This window comes from Rattus rattus, chromosome 9 (genome assembly GCF_011064425.1).
Source record: "Rattus rattus isolate New Zealand chromosome 9, Rrattus_CSIRO_v1, whole genome shotgun sequence".
NCBI lineage: Eukaryota > Metazoa > Chordata > Mammalia > Rodentia > Muridae > Rattus > Rattus rattus.
The window spans coordinates 45,815,539-45,836,614 of record NC_046162.1 but is presented as its reverse complement, the minus strand read 5'-3'; the positions used below and the strand labels follow the sequence as shown (position 1 = coordinate 45,836,614).

The 21,076-nt window shown below is 45.2% G+C and overlaps 1 protein-coding gene across 1 annotated transcript in view; it reads left to right on the top strand.

Moving 5' to 3' along the window:
* Nucleotides 1-19,691, top strand: part of Shisa6 (shisa family member 6) — a gene marked incomplete at its 5' end in the record, with an annotated part of 295,916 nt that extends 276,225 nt beyond the window's left edge. Inside the window, 3 exons of the mRNA XM_032914165.1 lie at nt 10,814-10,870; nt 15,084-15,236; nt 17,369-19,691. Of these exons, the coding sequence (XP_032770056.1) occupies nt 10,814-10,870; nt 15,084-15,236; nt 17,369-17,919 (761 nt within the window). The remainder of the gene's footprint in view (nt 1-10,813; nt 10,871-15,083; nt 15,237-17,368) is intronic.
* Nucleotides 19,692-21,076: the final 1,385 nt, after the last annotated feature.

Here is a 21,076-nt window from a genome sequence, read left to right as displayed (position 1 = left end):
GGTTCACACCAGTTTCCACTTTGGTGCTTAAGAGAGAGAGCAGGTGGCAAATGGGGGAATTCACCATGTTTTTCTGCCTCAAGAGTTGATTTGTTTACTCATTACATCATTCAAAACTCTGCACAAGGACCTTAAAGAGCCTAGGAGGGCTAAGATCCAATGTTACAGATGCAGTTCATCTCCTTCCCCTAAGTGTTCAATGTAGTAATTGTTGGAGAGATGAGGCTGAACGGAGAAGTATTTGATCACCTTCCGAAAAGTGAGAGTAACCAACCACTCTGCACAGTGATGACTTAGGCTCCCCTTCCAGAGGAGTGGGGAGCACCACTGCCCTGGAGGATCTACGCATGGCTGTAAGAGCAGAAAGTGAAGATCTGGTCACAAACATGGCAAGGGTTGAAAGAAAAAGGCCCATGCAGGTGGAAGGCATTTCAGAGGGAACAGGAGTAGGCAGAGAAGGAGGCCCAGCCACTGTGAGTTTCTGGACTGTTGGGTGAGAGGACATGACCAAGGACCATGGGTGCTAGCTACTTGCCTTAGTGGATCAGAACAGTTTTTCCCCTAACGATTCTTCCTTACACCAGAGATTAAACCTCTTTGGCTTTAAGCAACTAAACTGACCTCTTGGGAGTTTGGAGCATTCAAAGATTCAAGACCAGATTGGCAGTCTGAGAAATGATGCCATATCTGAGAAATGCTGTTCTAGCAGCCATGCAAGCAAACCCTAAAAGGGGCTGGGCCTGGAAGAGAAGAGAGGTCATAAAGTTGTTTTGACATTTCTCGAGTGTGGTGTTAGGTCACAGTCACAGCGCATGCTGGATTTGCCCTGTATTCTTGGATCTCATTGATAAAGCCACGATTTATAATTTGCATAGAATCTGTACACTTCCCAGGTTTCTGTGACTCACTGAGGAGGGATTCCATGTGTTATACTTATGCCTGAGTTACCATTAAGAGTATCTGACCCCCCACCCCCAAACACCAAAGCACCCTTCCTCTTTCAAGTATGGGAATTGCATGCATGACCCACCATGCACTCAGCTTCAACCTCTGTCCTCATCTACCATTTCCCACTCCAAACATACACACAAGCAAAAAAAAAATGCTTAGCCGGATACATGTACACGCGTGTCTCACAGAGAAAACTGACCATTTCTCTTAGTATGGTATATAAATCAGTACCAGTGATGGAGCATTCATGGCAAGCCCAGTCATCATTCACTGCCTAGGTGATGATAGGAATTCTGTTTCTTGGTGGTCTATTCCCTTTTCCAGAGATCCATCTGCTGTTGGTGGGCAGAAGGTTCTTTGCTCGGCTCCCTGCTTCCTTCACAGAGCCTTGGCGCTCAAGTGGAGGTTGTTTTTCCACTTTATGGCCCCATCAATGTATCAATCAATGAGGCCTGGCCACTAATTAATTGTTATGCTATCCTGTTCCATCCATCAGGAAGACTGGTGGCCCCAACTGGGCACTGTGCCAAGACTCAGGAACTGACTAAAGCAAGAAAAGGAGGGGAAATGGGTGAGTGAAGGAACACAGATGAGATCAGTTGATACACCAAGGGACAGAATGCCAAAGTTAACAGACCATCTACACATCCCCAGTAAGAACTCCTGGCAAACTCTTGGATCTACCATCTTGCCTGTGCTACATAATGCCAAGAATTCTGCTTTTCTATAGTCCATACAAGAGCCTACTTCCCACATACCTCAAACCATCACCATAGACCCTACCAGAAGTTCTTGCGGTACACTAAAGTAGAATTTGTCTATGTGAAAATGTCAGGCGTAGTATGGAAAGTTTTCTGACTGACTCTCTATTCTTGATCAGTGGCTGTCCTACCTACCCACTGGCTCCAGATGGATTATTGGATGGGCTGTCTTGTACCATGGCTTTCGGGTGAGCTTAATGAAAGACACTCTCTGAAAAATATGGAACAGTGACAGAGAGTGAAATTGGAATACTTAAACCCCATAGTACGTCCTTGTACATTTATGGGCATGCAGCGGTGTCCCTCAAAGGTCAAAGGGCACTAAGCAAGCTCCTCCTACATTGCACTCCATGGTGGATAAAACTCCCCACAAGTTCCAGAGTACTGACCCATCCTTCTGGATTTCCTGCTCACATCCTTGAATGTTGCTCATACATTGAAGTTGTCCCAACATACCCAAATGGATACATATGTATTTCCTTCATGCACCCTGCTCCATGGACAAATATCAAAGACAGGTTATTTGTGGTTGAGTTTCTCAAGTTTTCAACAAGTATTTATCCAAGAAAAGGATCTAGAGTCAGCATGCCTCACCTACAGTCACTGCATGCCTCACCTACAGTCACTGCATGCCTCACCTACAGTCACTGCATGCCTCACCTACAGTCACTGCATGCCTCAGCTACAGTCACTGCATGCCTCAGCTACAGTCACTGCATGCCTCAGCTACCGTCTCTACAGTCACTGCATGCCTCAGCTACAGTCACTGCATGCCTCAGCTACAGTCACTGCATGCCTCACCTACAGTCACTGCATGCCTCATGCCTCACCTACAGTCACTGCATGCCTCACCTACAGTCACTGCATGCCTCAGCTACAGTCACTGCATGCCTCACCTACAGTCACTGCATGCCTCACCTACAGTCACTGCATGCCTCACCTACAGTCACTGCATGCCTCAGCTACAGTCACTGCATGCCTCAGCTACAGTCACTGCATACAGTCACTGCATGTCTCACTTACAGTCACTGCATGCCTCACCTACAGTCACTGCATTCCTCACCTACAGTCACTGCATGCCTCACCTACAGTCACTGCATGCCTCACCTACAGTCACTGCATTCCTCACCTACAGTCACTGCATGCCTCACCTACAGTCACTGCATTCCTCACCTACAGTCACTGCATGCCTCACCTACTACAGTCACTGTCACTGCCTCACCTACAGTCACTGCATGCCTCACCTACAGTCACTGCATGCCTCACCTACAGTCACTGCATTCCTCACCTACAGTCACTGCATGCCTCACCTACAGTCACTGCATGCCTCACCTACAGTCACTGCATGCCTCAGCTACAGTCACTGCATGCCTCAGCTACAGTCACTGCATGCCTCACCTACAGTCACTGCATGCCTCACCTACAGTCACTGCATGCCTCACCTACAGTCACTGCATGCCTCACCTACAGTCACTGCATGCCTCACCTACAGTCACTGCATGCCTCACCTACAGTCACTGCATGCCTCACCTACAGTCACTGCATGTCACTGCATGTCTCACCTGCAGTCACTGCATGCCTCACCTACAGTCACTGCATGTCTTACTTATAGGTACTTCATGTCGCTGAACCTCTTTTCTTACCTACAAAATAAATAGCTTTAAACCCACATCTTGGTGGTTGAAATTTTTCTTCCAATGAACTCAGATAAAATAACAACTCAGAAGATTAATGGAACCAAAGGAGCACTGAGTGAAAAGCGGGGTTGGTAAGGACAATGAGGACACAGAATCCTGAAGACATGACCCTTTGAACCCTTTTAAGAAACCTACATAGCTTACTAGAGGCATGTCGGAATACATGGTTCTCAAGGTGCCACTCAGAGACTATGTGACATGAGCACAGAGTAGGTCTGCCTCACAGGGTCACTAGTGTCATCTCTTGTAACCATTCCAGGGAGTCACTGGCCTTTCTCTTAGGGCATGGCAGGTAAGGGCCATGGATGGTGTATCAGATTTAATGAACCAATAATGTCCTTATTGTCAGAGTAAAGGCACTGAAACCTATTGTGCCATCCTGTAACATACCTTCCAAACTGGTGGACTCTATAATATCCCAACTATTCCATGGGTAGATGTTCTGAAATGTAAACCTAGAACATAGTCTACCTGCAGACATGCTCAGTGATTTTGCTAATATCAAAAGTTTTGAAAATATCTTTAAGTTGCTCAGGGGAGAAGCACACAGCCATAACTGCTCCACCTCCATCAGATATCTCTTTGATGGAACACCAAAGCCTCTGGGCTACTAGGGAGGATAGTAGAGATTTTCTACAATATAGGTACATCTGTCCATGATTTAATGAGAAGATTGGCAAATCTTTTCTCAGAATTCAGTAAGAAACGAGTGCACAAAATTGTGACAGCCATTCTATTGCTCCAGACTTTAACTGATGGGTAAGTCTAGTTGTGATCTCCAGGATTTGGACATTCCTGGAGAACTAGTAAAGCACTGATTAGAATGTGTGTGTTGATGCTATCAGAAAGGATGAGCACGTGGGAGTGGGTGAACTAAGTGGAACAGATTTCATGTTGGTGGTCCCTATCCTAAAGACTGGAGAGAACAGATGTAGAAAGCAAACCTCTCTTCTCCAAGAAGGGACTCTTGTTTCTCTTCTGTCTTGGACATTAAATCTACTGGAACTCTGGGCTCTGGACTCCAGAAAGAACAGCAGCAACTCCCCCATCAGCTTTACCACCTCAGATTCTCAGACTCTTGACCTTGAACTATACCAATGGCTATCATGGTCCTGGGTCAGTCATCTGGGAATGAAGTCTTGCTTCCAGCATTCCATGGCCTCCTGCCTGGTGACAGCTTATCTTGTGACCTCTCAGATACCATGGTTATGAGAATCAATACTCTCTTATATAAGTTACATATAAGAATCTATTGGTCTTGTTTCCCTGGAGATCTTTCAATAAAACACACTGGCTTTAAAAAAAAACCAATAATTTGAGAAACATATCTTTTGAAAACAGCTCAAATTTGGGTGGGAGCACTGATCACATAGTAGCCATAGTCAGTCTTGTCTTGGACTCATTTTTCTCTCCTCAGTCGGCACAGAAATACAATCAGTGTTAGATGGAATGCTCACCTTTGTGCTACTGTAGTCTAAATATGCTCACCAGCTCCTGCTTGTTCCTCTCAGCAGAGAAGAGCAGCTATACCAGTACAGGCTATCTTCTCTTCCTAAAGCAATGATGGTGGTCAGGGTCCACTGGGAAGATGTATTCTTCTAGATGTCAAAAAGAACTGTGGATGTAGTTAAATAGTAGAGCATAGGCTACTAAACAGAGGACTCAAAGTTCAATCCTTGGCATTGAAAGCCAACAAAAAAAAAACAAAACCAAAACAATTGAGAACACATGCTTGGCCAAAGCAGCTAAGATCCCTGGAGTTTGGATGACAGAGATTAAGTACAGAACCATGTTAGAAAATTATAGCAGTCAAAGACAGAATGCTTGATCAAAGAGGGGCCACTGTTAATTATTTGGGCAAGCTACAAGGCAGCAAGGTGTGTGAGTGTAGGTGTGGTGTGGGTGTGCATGCATTTGAAAGCCCAAGAGACAAGCTTAAGACAACACGATACAGAAAGGTTAGATCTAACAGATTAGGCAATGTTTGTCAGGCTAATGCAAGCAAGAAGGAAGTAGGACTGGCAATATAAAAATCAAATCGAGTGAGCTTACAGGGCAAAGGAGGCACTGAACAGGACAGAGTGCTGTTGAATGGGGATAAAGAGGCGGCATCATAATACAGACCTACCATCCTGAGCCTATTGAATGGGGAAAAAGGAGAGGCATCATAATACAGACCTACCATCCTGAGCCTTTCTTACTTCACTGTGTAGCCCTGCCATGTAGAAAGACAACTCTGTTAAGAATCCAGACAGGAAATGACAGGGATGTAGGAGTAGTGGGAGACCTTACCACACCTCCCTCAGTCTTTGACAGATTAAGTAGGTGAAGAATGAATTAGGGTGTAGAGGGACTGGATAATATGTTTTACTGTAAGAGATGAAAATTCACCTTGTGTCTAACTGCCAGTAAAGCATTCGTGAGAACCGAGATTACAGTAGCTCACAAAAGAAATCACAATAAGTTCCAAAAAGTACAATTTGGACAGGCTCTGTTCTCTGACCACGTTAAAATGAAACAATATTAATGGCCAAAGTTCAAACCAGCAACCCCAAACACTTTGAAATTTAACAGCACTCTACTAAATAACTCTTGGGTCGATGAGAAACTAAGGCTGCAATTATAGAGCCCTTAGGTCCCAGCCACAGGAAGAACACCGCATGCTGACACATACGGGACAGTGCCAGAGATAAGGTCAGTGCTGAAGACCTGAGATGATTAACAGAAGAGACATAAGATAAGTGGACTAAAGAGTCAAGTCCAGAAATAAGAAAACAAGAATAAACCAAACCAAAGAAAATGAAGAAGCAGGAATAGCAAATTCCACAGTATAAAATAATTTTGGAGGTTGAAAAATAATTGCTGTCAGTGAGATGGGTCTTTCTAAGTGAATAATAATATGGATAAATTGCTAAACTAAAAATATCATGCTAGCACCCCAAAAGTGAGGAAAGGGGTACGCCTTCATCAACAGGAACTTTTGGGGGCGGTTCTATAGTTTTAAGCCAACAGACTTTAAAATGTCCAATAGATCCTTTATTTTATTATTATTTTTGTTATGTGTATGAATGTTTTGCCTGCATGTTATCTATGCTATGTGAAGTGTGCGTGTGTGTGTGTGTGCGTGTGTGCGTGTGTGTGTGTGTGTGTGTGTGTGTGTGTGTGTGTGTGCGTGCACACACACACACACCTCCACAGGCCAAAAGAGGACACTGAATCCCCTAGAGCTAATTAGGCAGTTTTGAACCACCATGTGGGTTCTGGGAATGAAGCCTGAATCCTCTGCAAGAGTCTCTAGTATTCCTAACTGCTGAGCTACCTCAGCGTTGATATTTTAAGGAAAGCTATGACTTATAATTCAAGGAACAAAGAGCAAAAATCTCACATCTTTTCACTACTTAATTTAGACTAAGAAAGCTAGAATGGATGGATGGATGGATGGATGGATGGATGGATGGATGGATGGATGGATGGATGAGTGTGTGAATGTATGAGGACTCTACTCCCAAGTATGAGAAGGTAGCACACACACTGGTCAGGATTTAGGGGCTAGTGCCAGTGCCAGACTCAGTGGCTGGCTATAGACCCTTAAACAATCTTTTCCAACCTCAATTGCCTTATTTCTAAATTGCGAATGACAGTGGTATGGAGCTTCTGAAGTTGTCAATGAAATAACAAAACCCAAACCTCTAGCAGTTTGCTAAAGAAAGACCCCGTATCCACGGAGACACAAAAGACACATGTAGTGATATATATACCAAGTCACACAAGATACACACACACACACACACACACACACACACACACACACACACACACACACTAGACATTGATACTATTGTACTCCTCCAGACCCTCTAAGTAACCAATATGTCAAATACAAAGTAAATAACTTTGAAGCATAGAGACAGAACCAGCCCAGAGATAAAGATTGCACCACTTTGCTTTGCAAAATCATAATTTTAATACAAACCTTAGCAGTGTTAGCACAGAAAATCCAAATTCTTTACGAGCATATGTGTACACATATATAAGTTAAATATGAGCAAATGAAATCCAGAGTTGCAATAAAATAAAACACCAGAATCAAATAAGGCATGTCCTGGGAGGAGAGGAATGTTTCAGCATTGGAAAATCTACCATCTACGTTGGCACATTGGGAGGCAATTGACAATGTGTTGACCCAGAAATGTAGTTATTAGCCTAAGGAAATAACACTCAGCCAAAGACTGTGCTCAAGGTTATCTGAGGTAACGTTATTAAATTCTTAAGAAATCCAAATACCCAAACTGGAGGAATTCTCAAATATACTTAGGTTACACTGTGCTTAAACAAACAGACTATGCTTATGTGACATATAGAAATAAAAGATAGACTCTCCTATGAGAAGAACTTTGGTGAAATCATTAAAAGAATGTTTCAATGAGTATTTCAAAATGTAAAAATATATTCATGATGTTCAATAAACATAGAAAAAAATAAAATAATAAACGGTGAACAGAGACTATACATTTTAATGTCTGTGTTTATGTGTATGTATATGTACTATATACATAAGAATCACATAGATACACAAACATGTAAATATAAATATTGAGCTAACTCCTTGCTTTTGCTGATGCAGAAATGATGCGATGTGTAGTTGTCTACAGTTATCATTTTATGAAAATGTGAAGATGAAATCACCATCATGTTTTGATTCTTTTTAGGCAGATTAGTCTGCATGAAAATGCACACACACATGCCATTATTCATTATAATGTTTAAGTGTGTGAGAGAGAAGAGTATGCACAGCCCTTTGTGAAGCAAGGGAAATTAGACGGAATAGAATGAAATGTCACAGTGGTTATTATAGGGCAGTTTTAATTTTCATTTCTGTACTTCATTTGAAATACTATTCCTTAATGCCAGCACATAAAATAATGCCAAATGTTAGAAAAATTACTTTCAATGAGTCTCAAATAAGGAGCAAAATTCCACCCATATTTTATGTCAAGTTACTTACCTGGTTATGGCCTCATCTTTTCAAGATGCAATTTAAAGATTGCAGTTCAGGTACCTGGGGAATTTCATATGGTGTCTGGCTGTGACAAACTAATAGTATATATTCGTTAAACTCCACTCCCTAGTCAAGACATTTTTAGGATTAGTCAAGAAAGAAAAGATTCATGTAAGAACAAATAAATCTAGACATTATGTTAAGTGAAATATGTCAGCAGAGAAAGATTACAGCACATTCTCCTTGTGTATGGATGCCAAAATAGTTGATCTCGGTATTGAATATGATTTCTAGAAGCTGGAAAGTATGAAGCGGGGTGAGACAAGAGAGAAACTGGTTAAGTTCCAGAGCTTACACCATGGGTTTGGGGGTAGCAAAAGCTGTCTGCAATGCCTAGTCTGTGTTCTACGACTGGCAAGACGCTTTCAAACATGAAACAATGACAGAGGCATGTTAATTCCCTGGTTTACCAACTCACACTGTACATGTGTCTTTAAATAGCATGTTACACACTCAACTAAATGCAATAATTAAAATCACAGAAAGAGTCTAAAACGACAAAGGTACCCTTGTTTAGCATGGGTCATGGAATGTAACTGGCTATCAGAAATAATTCCCTAGATTCTAGGTATCTAGCACTCTTTCCTACTGTCACTAGAACTGTAAGGTGGAGGATTCAAAATATCACCAGTAACTATCATTCCATCCATTCAATGTGGACTCTATTTTCCTTTAAAGCTTGCCACTTTGTTTTAAAATGGGAAAACAAACCAAATAAGCAAAGAAAGAACAAAAGTTGACCATGACTCCTGTCCTCTCCCCTTCCGACAAGAGGTTTCATTAGGAGGCCTAGGGTGGCCTCAAACCTCCTCCCTCCCTCACCCTCCTCAATTCTGAGACCACAGAACTTCCCCACAACACAGTTTCTCTTTTCCCTTTCTTTCCTCTATGACTCAACTCTCCTCCCCCTCTCATGGTCACCTCTCTCCTCTCTTTTTATTCCCCCTTTCTCTACAATATGGAGTGGAATTTTCTCTTACTGCTTAAAACCAGGTCTAAGGCAGAATGGATTTAATAATGGAGTCAACCCTCCTCCTTGACTGGATGTTTTGCTGACCTATTTAAAAGATTCAGTTTTAATAGACGAAACAAGACATCATTCACCCATTCTAGAATTATGTGTTTGAAAGAAAGAGAATAATTTGTCATAGAAATGGTGAAAGAGAAATCTTGATTTAAAAAAATGACTTGTGACTGGATTGGGGAGATTATTTCGGAAGAAGACTTTATGTTTCATTGGCTATGAGGGTTGAAAGCAGAGAATTGCCAAAGTGACTAATATTTGGAATTCTAAGCTCATGGGGCATCAGTGTCATAGGCCAGAGCTCAGAGCTTAAGCATTGAAGACTAAAATGGCAAAGACATTTTGTAAAGGGCAGGGATTTCAAGGGGATGAAAGGGGTTCATATGTGTTTTAAGATTTAACATTCAAGCTACATGTGATTTGAAAGTGATCCTTTTAGGCAAGAAGCTATGAGCCAGAGTCCAAGTCTTCATGAAGCCCAAAAATTCTGGGCCCAACAAAGGCAAAAGGGGGACTAGAGTTTGAGACCATGGGTTGGAAGGTCACTTTCAATAAGATGCACAGAGACGGAGATAATATCCCAGTCCTGCAGTGATGGAAGACCTATGACTTATAATTCAGGGAACAAAGATCTCATGTCTTTTCTTCCCCTTATTTTGGCTAAAATCATATACATGTACCAATGAAAAGCAAGAATATAATACTGTGTTAAAGTAATAACATAGTGTTGGGGTATACTTTAGAGGCAAGCCAAATCTTCATTCAAACCACTTTAGAAATCTTTGGAATGGCATGAACTCTGAGCATTGGCAGCCTGGCTCTATTGATTTTATTGTTCATTCGATCTAAGTGGGCTTCTGTGTTATGAATAGAGAGAATGCTTTTGAACTATCGGGCTGTGTCAGTTAGCCAAGGACCCAGGACTCCTGATCTCAGACAGTGAACAGTACCTGATCTGCATCTCAGGTGTTGTCAGACCTGTATGTATAAAAAGAAGAATCTCCTTCCCCTTTATAGTGGGTTCTTCCTTCCTGACCCACATGTATCCTAACATAGCCTCTACGGCCACTCAGCCAGATCTAAGGATGTGTGTGGAGGGGGCTTGTCACACAGTGACCAAAGAAGGTTGATGTCGTTGGAAAGAGACAGAGACAGCAGGAAGAGCTTGTTTTTGAGCCTAGTATATTATTGTATGCCTTTCCGGGAAAGGCTTCCTTTGAGTCAGATCAAACTGTAGAGATGAGTAAAGAGAAGTGCTGTTGGGTTGGAAAGCCAACAGAATGCCTGACTTCCTTTAAAATGTCTTTTCTGTGACTTTCAGGTGATCGTCAGTATAATCATCCTATATTAAGCAGCGCTACCCAGACCCCTACACATGGTGAGAGTTGACTGAGAGCACCCTGCATCGTGTCCGCATGCCACGTGGCTCCATTCCAAGGATGGGGGAAGAAGGTGGAGCCATGTGCCTGCCTTCCTCCAGACCACACAGCTTCACTTTCCTTCGAGAACGTTGTCCCCTGGATGTTTGTGTCTGACATAAGAATATTTTTTTCTGCCATAAAAGAGAAGGGAGACCCTTCCTCAACTCATTCATATTTGTAATCTCTATTGATTCTTGTGGCCACAAACTCTATACATCCATAGCAAGGAGATGAATGTGCTCTTTTGCTTAAAGCCTTTAGGTATTATTGGCAAGCAAAACAAGACTTAGTTGAACCATCTTGATCTTCCTCAAATTAATTAATATTTGACCAAACTTGAGCTTGACTTGTGTTTTACCCTCTTGGCAGAGAAGAGGCTGATGGTTGCCCAGCAGAAAGCTTAGCAAAAGGACAATGGGTGATAAGCCCACCTTTCCCTGTTAGATCCTAACATCCTCCCAGAAGACCAGATCTTAACATTTGGATCCCCAGATAAAAACTATTTGGAGTCTTTCTCAAAACTCAATAGAATATATGACAGCCCTGTAAACTGTGATCTCTTAGTCATGCTTGTTTCTTCCCTTTGAAAACCTAAGTGATTAAATAGTAATGATCAATAGGTGTTTCTTGAGAGACACACTCAAAACAAAGATCAATCCGAAGCCAGGTCTGATGGTGCAGGCCTACAATCTTACACAATAAGGAACATGAGGCAGGAGGATTGCCAGTTTCAAGGCACATTTAAGCCAGAGAATCAGTTCAAGGGCAAACTGGGAAACTTAGTGAGCTATTGTCTCAAAACAAAAACAAAAGCTAGATTCGTGGTAGCACTCTTGCCTCCCATGCACAAGGTCCAGAGTTTATCCCCCATACAGCAAGAGAAAAATAAGATAAACTAGTCAGCACATAGCAGAGGGATTACCATTCTCAAGTCATATTATATAGCACCTTAGCACGGAGGCTAAGGCACATCTAAATTAGGAAGAAGAATAGGGTATTGTGGCATGCTTTTTCAGTGCTACAGGCTAGAGGACACCTATTATGAGAGGATAGGAACATCGTTAGAAGCTCTGGTTGTAGGATATAAAAAAAATAGAACTGAGATCACTTCAAAGAGATTGATGCCAGTTGTAATGTTGATTGTTGGAACAGTAAGGAAGACTGAGAGCAGGAACATCTTAAGGTAAGAATTGAGATGGTTTTGTCACTCAAAATTTGTATCTCAATGAGAACCAATGAAGACTGAAATGAGGAACCAAGAGTATTTGGAAGAATGGAGGCTTGGCTATGGATACCATCTAAAGAAAAACAACCAGTGTGCAGGAATTGGTGAAGGTGAATTTAATTCTGAATTATAGAATATGCTATGACTGTAGAAGATACAAGAAAAAAATATTCCCTAGGTAATTTAAGGTTGGAGTCAGAGATGTTTTCATTAGTCTTTGAAGGGAGTAACAGAAGGCTTGAAAGTGGGGACTATCTGTGCAAGAATTCTTCAGAGGGGAAATACAAGGCAGAGGCAGAGAGTCTGAGAGATGCTGTGGGGATTAGTGAGTAGGAAGAAGAGTCAGAAAAGGCAGACCAGGAAAGCTTGCACTTGTTCAGTAACATTCTGGAAGGAACAACTACTGAGCTGAGCCTCCTCAGGAAGAGCCACCACAGGCATAGAGCACAAACAGAAGGGCTGTTCCCTACTCCACCTCTTCCTGTCTCCTCTCCTCCAGCTGGTACAAGGAGATGGGGATAGATGAAGCCCCAATGTCAGTTCTCAAGCAGCTTGCAGGATATTTGAAGCAGAGCTCATTCCTTTCTTGTCTAATATGCTTTCCCCCAACACCAGAGAATAATTAGAACTACTGGGAAGTCCAGAAAGACCCACAGCTACTTGGTCAACCCAAAAAACATTAACTAGAGCCTTAGTTTGGGCCATTATTATTGGAGAGAAACCAAAAAATTTAGAAAGCTTGTCTACTGATGCCAAGATCTTTGAAGTCATTTGGGATGACCAAAACCAAGTCATATCAAATCATTAGAAATTAGTAAGAGACTGAGTGTCACTGAGAAAATTGGGGGTGGGGGGCTTAGATAGAAGAGCCGATATCACTGAGGACTGACAAAATGTAACAAGGTCACAGTCAAAGCCTCTAGTTAAGGAAGAATGTGGTCAAGGAAGGAAAAAATAAAGCATGGCATCCCAAACAAAAACAATCTTGATCGAGGGGTTCTTAGGCAGCCACAGTCAGGACAAAAGGCAGAATGTTCTTGGCTCAGTGGTAATTTCAGAATAAGTGGTAGATGACAGCATATAAACCTACTGCGTTTGGAAGAGGGAGAACAGAGCAATGACCTCAGTGGCAGAAAGATGCCAAGACTCAGAAGGAACCCTGTTCTTCCCCAGCATGGTGAGAACTGAAGAAACAAGAAGTAGTGGATCAGTGGCTATTAAGCAAGTCTAGGGAGCAGTACTCTCAGCGTCATGCCCACTCCACTTCCTGGCATCTGTCCTAGTCCATGCCAGGGAGGCTTGCTCCGTACAGCATGTTCTGATCTCTTGGGATACAGAGCATCCCTCACCCCCTCACATATGTACGAAGCTGGCACAAACACCAGCTTATTGGCTGAAATCCCCTGGCTCAATCCCCAGATCTGGGGGTGACAATGCAGGCAGGGAAGGGGAGAGAAGCCAGGAGTTCCCATGCCTGGGGCAATCCTTGGATACAGCCTAGGAAGGTGACTCTTTCTCCCAGGGACAACAGAATTCTTGCAGTCTGTAATGCAGCACTCTGCCAAGAGGTGTAGGAAACTACAATTCACATATACATTGATCCCAGCTTGGGGCTGCCCCTTCTCAGAGAAACTATGGCTTTGAGGGGTTCCAGACAAAGAGGATGGATAGATGGTACAGCCAGACTGCTGTTTCCCTACTCATTTCTGGAAATGGTATCACTATCTCCCTGGAAACCAACTGTTGACTTCCTTTTTATGGTTCCTCCTTCTCATGTCAATCAAGTATTGGAGCATTTTGTTTCCTTCCCCTGAACCTCCATTTCCTTCAGATCCCGATGCTCACCGTTCCCTTACCCATCCTTTACTCCTGTCTTGTGTTTATCTTTAATCTTTCCTCCAGATCCCACTCACCCTGAGTATGCCATCATCATTTATCCACTCCGGTGACCACTCACACATATCTCTATTCCTTTCTTGACTCTTCCCCTGGGCCTAGCAATGAACCATACTCTGTTGTGTGTCTGGAATCTTGGGGTCTATCTTAGGGAAAGTGGGAGAAAAGAAAAAAGTATGATAGGCAGATTTTGCTCAAGTTTCTCCTTCTGGGAGCTCAGAAATTCCTAAGGCAGTCTCTGAGAAAGGACTGAAAGTGAACAAGCAGTGGTAGCTGAGTAGCTCACAGAGACTTGCCAAACACGGAGACTAGAGAGACCTAAGGGAACTACCCTGGAGATGCATGGCACCATGGATTGAATGTGGATTGCTGTTAGTCCTGTGGAGGCTCGATACCCCAGCACAGGGGAGTGCTAGGGCAGTGAGGCATGAGTGAGTAGGTGGGGTGCTCCCTCATAGAAGCAGGGGAGATGGGGAGAGGATAGGGGAAGGAAGTCAGGAGAGGAAATAGAGGAAGAACCTGGAGCAAGAATTGAAACAGAAGCCATAGAGGAGTGCTGCTTACTGGCTTCTCCTCCATGGCTTGCTCAGCCTGCTTTCCTAAACCATGTAGGGTGATGGTCCCAAGGGGGCACTGTTCCTAGTGAGACAGGCCTTCCTACATCAATCATTAATCAAGAAAATGCCCACACAGACTTACCTACAGGCAAGCTGATGGGGGCATCTTCGCAACTGCAGTTCCTCTTCCCATGGGACTCTAGCCTGTGTCGAGTGGCCAAAGGCTAGCTAGGACAATGCTCTTTCAGTGCACGTGGTTCAGTTTCATCAGACAGACCAGTGATGCACTGGAAGAAGATATTGAGTCCTCAAGGACCGATCAATATTCACAGGAGCCTGAGGCAGCTATGACAACACCTTGAGAACTGTCCCCACTGGATCCTAGCATAGGAAAGCAGGATGGGGACTCTAGTCAGGGGTGGAGCAGAAAGATGAGAGAAAACTTGGCCACACTGCCTTTCTGTTCACTGATGCCATGCCCTTGCTTTTCAGAGAAGCCACGGATGAATAACATCCTGACATCGGCCACAGAACCCTATGACCTCTCCTTCTCGCGCTCTTACCAGAACTTAGCCCATTTGCCTCCATCATATGAATCTGCAGTGAAGACAAATCCAAGCAAGTACTCATCTCTGAAGAGGCTAAGTAAGTCAAGGCTGGCTGAAGTGTCGGTCTGTTTCAAGGGTCTCCAGGTTATTCTCTTCCATGGCACTCTCTTTTGGAGTATCCAAGGGACTAAGTATGGAATCCCAAGAGCGAAGGAGTGAGCTGTACAGAGGATAAAGAGAATAGACAGAACCTTTTCTTTTGTTCTATTGGACCTAAGCCCACCCTTTTCCTAGTGAAGAATGATGCTATAGGGCCCTGAGGCCGCCTTATCTATCTTTACAAGTTGTACTTACCATTCATATGTCAGCTCAAAGGGGGGCTTCTTCAAACCATGAGCCTTACTGTGTGTCATTTCTTGTAATCGAGGCAGCAAGGGCCCAAAGAACCATTCTATCCCAGCCAAGACCATCTCAAGGACCTGAACCTGCGCCCAATGCAAATACTTTCATTGTATCACTGAAGCCTGCTTTATCCAGGCATCCACCTCTGCTATTTGAGTCTGAAATGGGTGCTCACATTGGTGGGTTTAACGCACTAAAATGTCAGAAAGTATATTTAGGGACATTTTTCTTCACTGACCTGATCTGTGTAGCCTGCTCTCATTTCCCTACAAATGAGTTAACACCTCCACCTGTGTATTTCTCTTTCTCTCTCCCCCTCTCCCTCTCCCTCTCCCTCTCCCTCTCCCTCTCTCTCTCTCCCTCTCCCTCTCCCCGCTGTCCGTCCCTCCCCACCTCTCTCTCTCCGTCCGTCTGTCTCTCTCTCCATCCATCTGTCTCTCTCTCTCATCCATCTGTCTCTCTCTCTCTCTCTCTCTCTCCCCCGTGTGTGTGTGTGTGTGTGTGTGTGTGTGTGTGTGTGTGTGTGTGTGTCTTAGGGATGTTACAGAGCCCTGTGTATGCTAGGCAAGCATCTGATTCCTGAGCTGTACCCCCAGCTCCACAGGTCTCTTTTGGTGGCTACCCACCTTCAGTGGGTGCTCCACCACTGAGCATGCCCTTGAAATTCCAGGTGAGCCACTCTGTACAGCCCAAGTGCATAGCAGTCATATTCAGAGAGATGTTGAGTTCTCATGGCAACAAATAAACAACTCTAACCATCTAAGAGGTGGCCAGAAATGAAAAAAAAATGGGTCTCAGTAGGCAAGATAGACCCTACCCCTAACCCTGAGCCCACAGAAGAGGAAGCAGTTTTCCCACAGGAACCAGAGAGTCCCAAAAAGCTGATTGTAGGAGGCCTCCTTGCTGAATTCTGAGACAATGCAGCCTTGTGTGTGCCCTGGCAAAGGTCAAGGATCCATAGGGCTATTCTGGGAGAACCTACTGGGACAGAGCCCAAAGCTTCTAAGCAAGATGCACACGCAGTATTGCTACAGCCTGCAGCCTGGTGGGCACAGGGAGTACGTGGAGGCTGATGATATGGCTGTGTGGGGGCTGGATACCCATGTGTTGGTTCCCTGTACATTGGTTGTTACTCCAGAGAAGGTGTTACTAGGTTCCTAGGTTACCAGAGAAGCTATTCACAGACGCCTCCTAGATGAGCATCCTACTTAATTCTAACAGAAGCTGGTTGTGTGCCCAGTTTCCATAAACAAGGGCTCTCTCTATCCATCATCGGAAAGCTGTCAGCTCTACCTGGTTTTGTTTTGTTTTTTTTAAGCAAGACCAGGAGCCAGTCTACTTCAGAACCACATGCAGCAGACACAGCACGCAAACCGAAGGAATGAATACTCTGAGCTTGCCTTCAGCTCCACTGTGAGCTGGGGGGGTAGCCATTTAACTGACTCCCAAGGTGATCCCTGAAGGAGAAACAGCATCTGCGGACCCACTGGAGATAGAACTCTGGGACAAAGGCAGTTAGTACCCCCTGAATCAGAGCCCATTTTTCACAAGCCTTCAAGAACTGGTCTGTGTATACAGGAGAGGAGGAAGTTAAGGTCACCTGTCTGCACACACACACACACACACACACACACACACACACACACACACACACACACACACACCCTCACCTAGTCTACTAACTAAAGGAGTTGGATTTCATTATCCCTGTAGATTTTCAGGTCCGTGTTGTTCCCAGGCACATGCACACAGGCACGCCTACCACATCTTACTCCCTGGGTGGTGGCTGCCCCTTCACCTCACTGCTTTCTCTCTGTCTCCTTGCAGCGGACAAGGAAGCTGATGAGTATTACATGAGAAGGAGGCACCTGCCAGATCTTGCAGCCCGTGGTACTCTCCCCCTCAACGTCATCCAGATGTCTCAACAGAAGCCTCTTCCTCGAGAACGGCCACGCAGGCCCATCAGGGCCATGTCCCAGGACAGGGTCTTGTCTCCACGTCGGGGATTGCCAGATGAATTCGGCATGCCCTATGACCGCATCTTGTCTGATGAACAGCTGCTCTCCACAGAGCGCCTGCACTCCCAGGACCCGTTGCTGTCCCCAGAGAGGACAGCTTTCCCGGAGCAGTCGCTGTCGCGGGCCATCTCGCACACGGACGTCTTTGTGTCCACACCAGTGCTGGACCGTTACCGCATGACCAAGATGCACTCCCATCCCAGTGCCTCCAATAACTCCTATGCCACCCTGGGCCAGAGCCAGACGGCAGCCAAGCGCCATGCCTTTGCCTCTCGCAGACATAACACGGTGGAACAGCTGCACTATATCCCGGGCCATCACACCTGCTACACAGCCAGCAAGACCGAAGTGACCGTGTGACCGGCAGTGTGGCCAGGGCTGCTTGGCAGAGTCAGGGCAGGACAGAGCAGAGTAGGGCAGGGGTGAGGAGCAGAGTATCCAGTCAGGCTCTCCTCCCCTCCCTGGTTCTCCCCATTGAAGCTGGAGGTGGGCTGCCTCTGTCCAGAAAGCCATACCCCCAGGGAGATGGCGCCAAATGCCTGGTACAACAAGCACAGACCCAGGCTCTTTAAAGCTCTTTCTCTCCCAGTAGACTCCCCCTGCAGATGAGAAGTGTGGTGAGGCCCAAATCTCTCCCTCAGTCCCTGCCCCGCCCCTTCCTGGGGACTCAGCTGCAGGTTCTGCCAGCCAGTGGACCCTCTCCTGAAGGTGATGTGAAGCTGCCTGAGTTTGATCAGCCAGCTGGCTAGAGGGTGCAGCGAGTGGGCTAACCAAATAGGCTACTCGGTCTTCTTCCTTTATCTACAACTGCACCGCAGATATCTCTTAGTGCCTAAAAACTGCCTGCTCGCTCTCAGCCAGAGAGCTGCTGTGTCCATAAGCACAATATGATTCTCTTCCGCCTGCTGGAACTCTGGTCTATACCGAGTGGCCCTCCCCTCGCTGAGCCCTGCAGCCCGACGACAGGGAGGATCCCCTTCCTTCAGCTGCTTGGTTGTCTCTGCCTCTGTGCTGTGAGGGCTGTGCTCTCGCAGCCTTCACTGTTTCTCCTCAAAGCTCTCTGAGGCTTTAGCTTTTGCCCACAGGAGGGGACATTAGCCCTTGTCCTCCAGAGAGGAGTAGCGACAGGTTGCCAGGACTTTAGAGGTGCCTGGGCAACCGCCTGATTGTCTCCCGTACTTCCTCCAGGCCTCGGGTCTTAACTAGGACCTCCTCTCAGGCCTGCCTTCTTCACCTGAGCTCTGCTCCCAGGAGGCACCTGCGGTGGGCAGAGAGCTAGGGTGTGGAGGACCACTGTGATGCCCAGGGTCTCAGGGGCTCACCATTCTCATTTTCTAGGGCTCTGCCTGTCCTCCATTCATGAGCCTCAGGCAGAAGTTTCCAGACACAGACAGAAGAAGCTTAGCCCTCAAAAGAGCAGGAGCTCTCTGAGGTGGTCATGCTGGACCCTGCCCAGTCTTTTCCATCATCTTTGCCCACCACACCACCACCCCGTTTCTGTTTAGAACCCTTTATCTCTCCCTCTGTTCTCTCCCAGGCCTATCTTTCCACCTTGCTGCCTGCAGCCCCATTACTTTCCTCAGACCAGTGGATCCAAGGGACCAAGATCCATTGGTAGATGCAAATAAATAATGGTGTCCCAGGATGCTCTGGGGACTGTTTCAAGCTTTCTTCCTTGCAGGAGTGCTTGGGCATGTGGCAGAGGCACCTTGAGCTCTGCCAAAGGCTCCATTGTCAATCCATCTCAGCTCCATCTTTGCCTCCAATCTGATGGTGGACAAGATGTAACCAGCTACTGGGAATGAGAGCAATCCTGCTCCCCAAGATCAGAAGGAGGACGACAACAAGACCCCACACATCACACACACACACACACACACACACACACACACACACACACACACACACATACACACACACACACACCCTTCTTAGGGCCAGAGCATCTCTCTGAGACTGGGGAGAATCAGCCCCAGAATGTCTTGTGAAATGACATGAGATAAAACCTCCACTTACCAGACTCCAGCAGCAATGCCCTTACATCAGGTTTTATACCCCACCCCCAGTTCTGCATGGATAGCCTTTAAAAAAGTGAGGTGATGAGAAGCTTGCATCTGTCCTGGTCATTTTTAGTCCAGCCAAGTCTAGAGAACCACAGGGAAGTCAGGATTGCTTCCCCTTTCTGCTTTCAAGAGCTGTAGGCTCTCCTGGCCCCTCTCCAGAATCCCTACTCTGAGAAGCTGTGTTCTGCATAACCCAGAAGGATGAAAGTTGAGACTTCCAAAGGTAGTCTTTAGCCTCCCCAGTGAGGGGGTGTCCCTGGCAACATGGGGCCGGGAAGCCTCGGACCATTCTGATTTGCTCCCTGCAAACATATAAACCTTCTTAAGGGCTGGTCCCCATGGGTCTTTGAGCACTTGTTGCAGAAGGTAAGGATCACAGGAAGAGAGGAACTCAATCCAAATAGAGAACGGCTCACTTCCAGAAGCAAAGGAATGTCTCACAGCTGGACCCAACCTAGCACCCTGTAAACTCTCTTTAACCCTAAGCTGGTCCCTAGTGCTGGTGATGTGCTGGTGGGAAGGGGAAAGGACAAGACTGTGGTGGGCGAGAAACCCCTCCCATTTGTTTGTACATCCCATGGAGACTCTTCCAGATACCAAGTTTTCCAGCCTTTGGGGAACAAGACTTTATCCCAGGCTCTTCCCCCAACCTTGGCTCTGACAAGGTGTCTGTCATCTGTCTATCTTCTTTCTGTCTGTCTTTGTCTGTCTGTCTCAGGGGTTGTTTGATAAGTTGTTTTCCAAACTATTTGTCATCCCTGCCTTACCACCATTTGGTATAAAGTACCTGGCATCAGTTACATCAGAAAATTCTAATGGAATGCTTGCTTCTCCTGAAGGCTTTTCTTCAGCTTCATCCTTGGAAGGAAAGAAATAATAACAGAGATATAACTCTACAAACTACGCTAACCTAGTTCCCTGCTCCAAACTCCGGAAAACTGTGTCTTAACTGGGACATGGAAATACAGTAATCAACCCCCATCTTCAGTTCTGCATGACTCCATTTCAATTACCTGTAGACAACCATGATCCAGAAATATTTATATTTGTCTTAACTCTTTTGAGAGAGTCCACAATTACATAGCTTTTATTACACTATATTCTTATAACTTGCCCTACTTTATTATTGTCAATCTCTTTCTGTGCCTAATTTACAAATTAAACTTTATTGTATGTGTATGTAGATGAAGAAAAATTCAATACCTATATAGAGGGTGTGGTACTCTGTGTGGTTTCAGGCACCCAATGGGATTGTTGGAGCTTATCCCTCAGTGATAAGGGAAAACCACTAGATCGCATCAACTCATCCATCACTCCAGAACCAGCTAGCTCTGTTGCTATATGAAGTCACTTGAGAGTGTCTGGGGCTGGAACCCCAGTCACCGCTTCTAACCCGAGCAGGCTGTGTCCTTTGTCACATAGAAGGGCCATGGCCCCTTCATGATAAACACTCA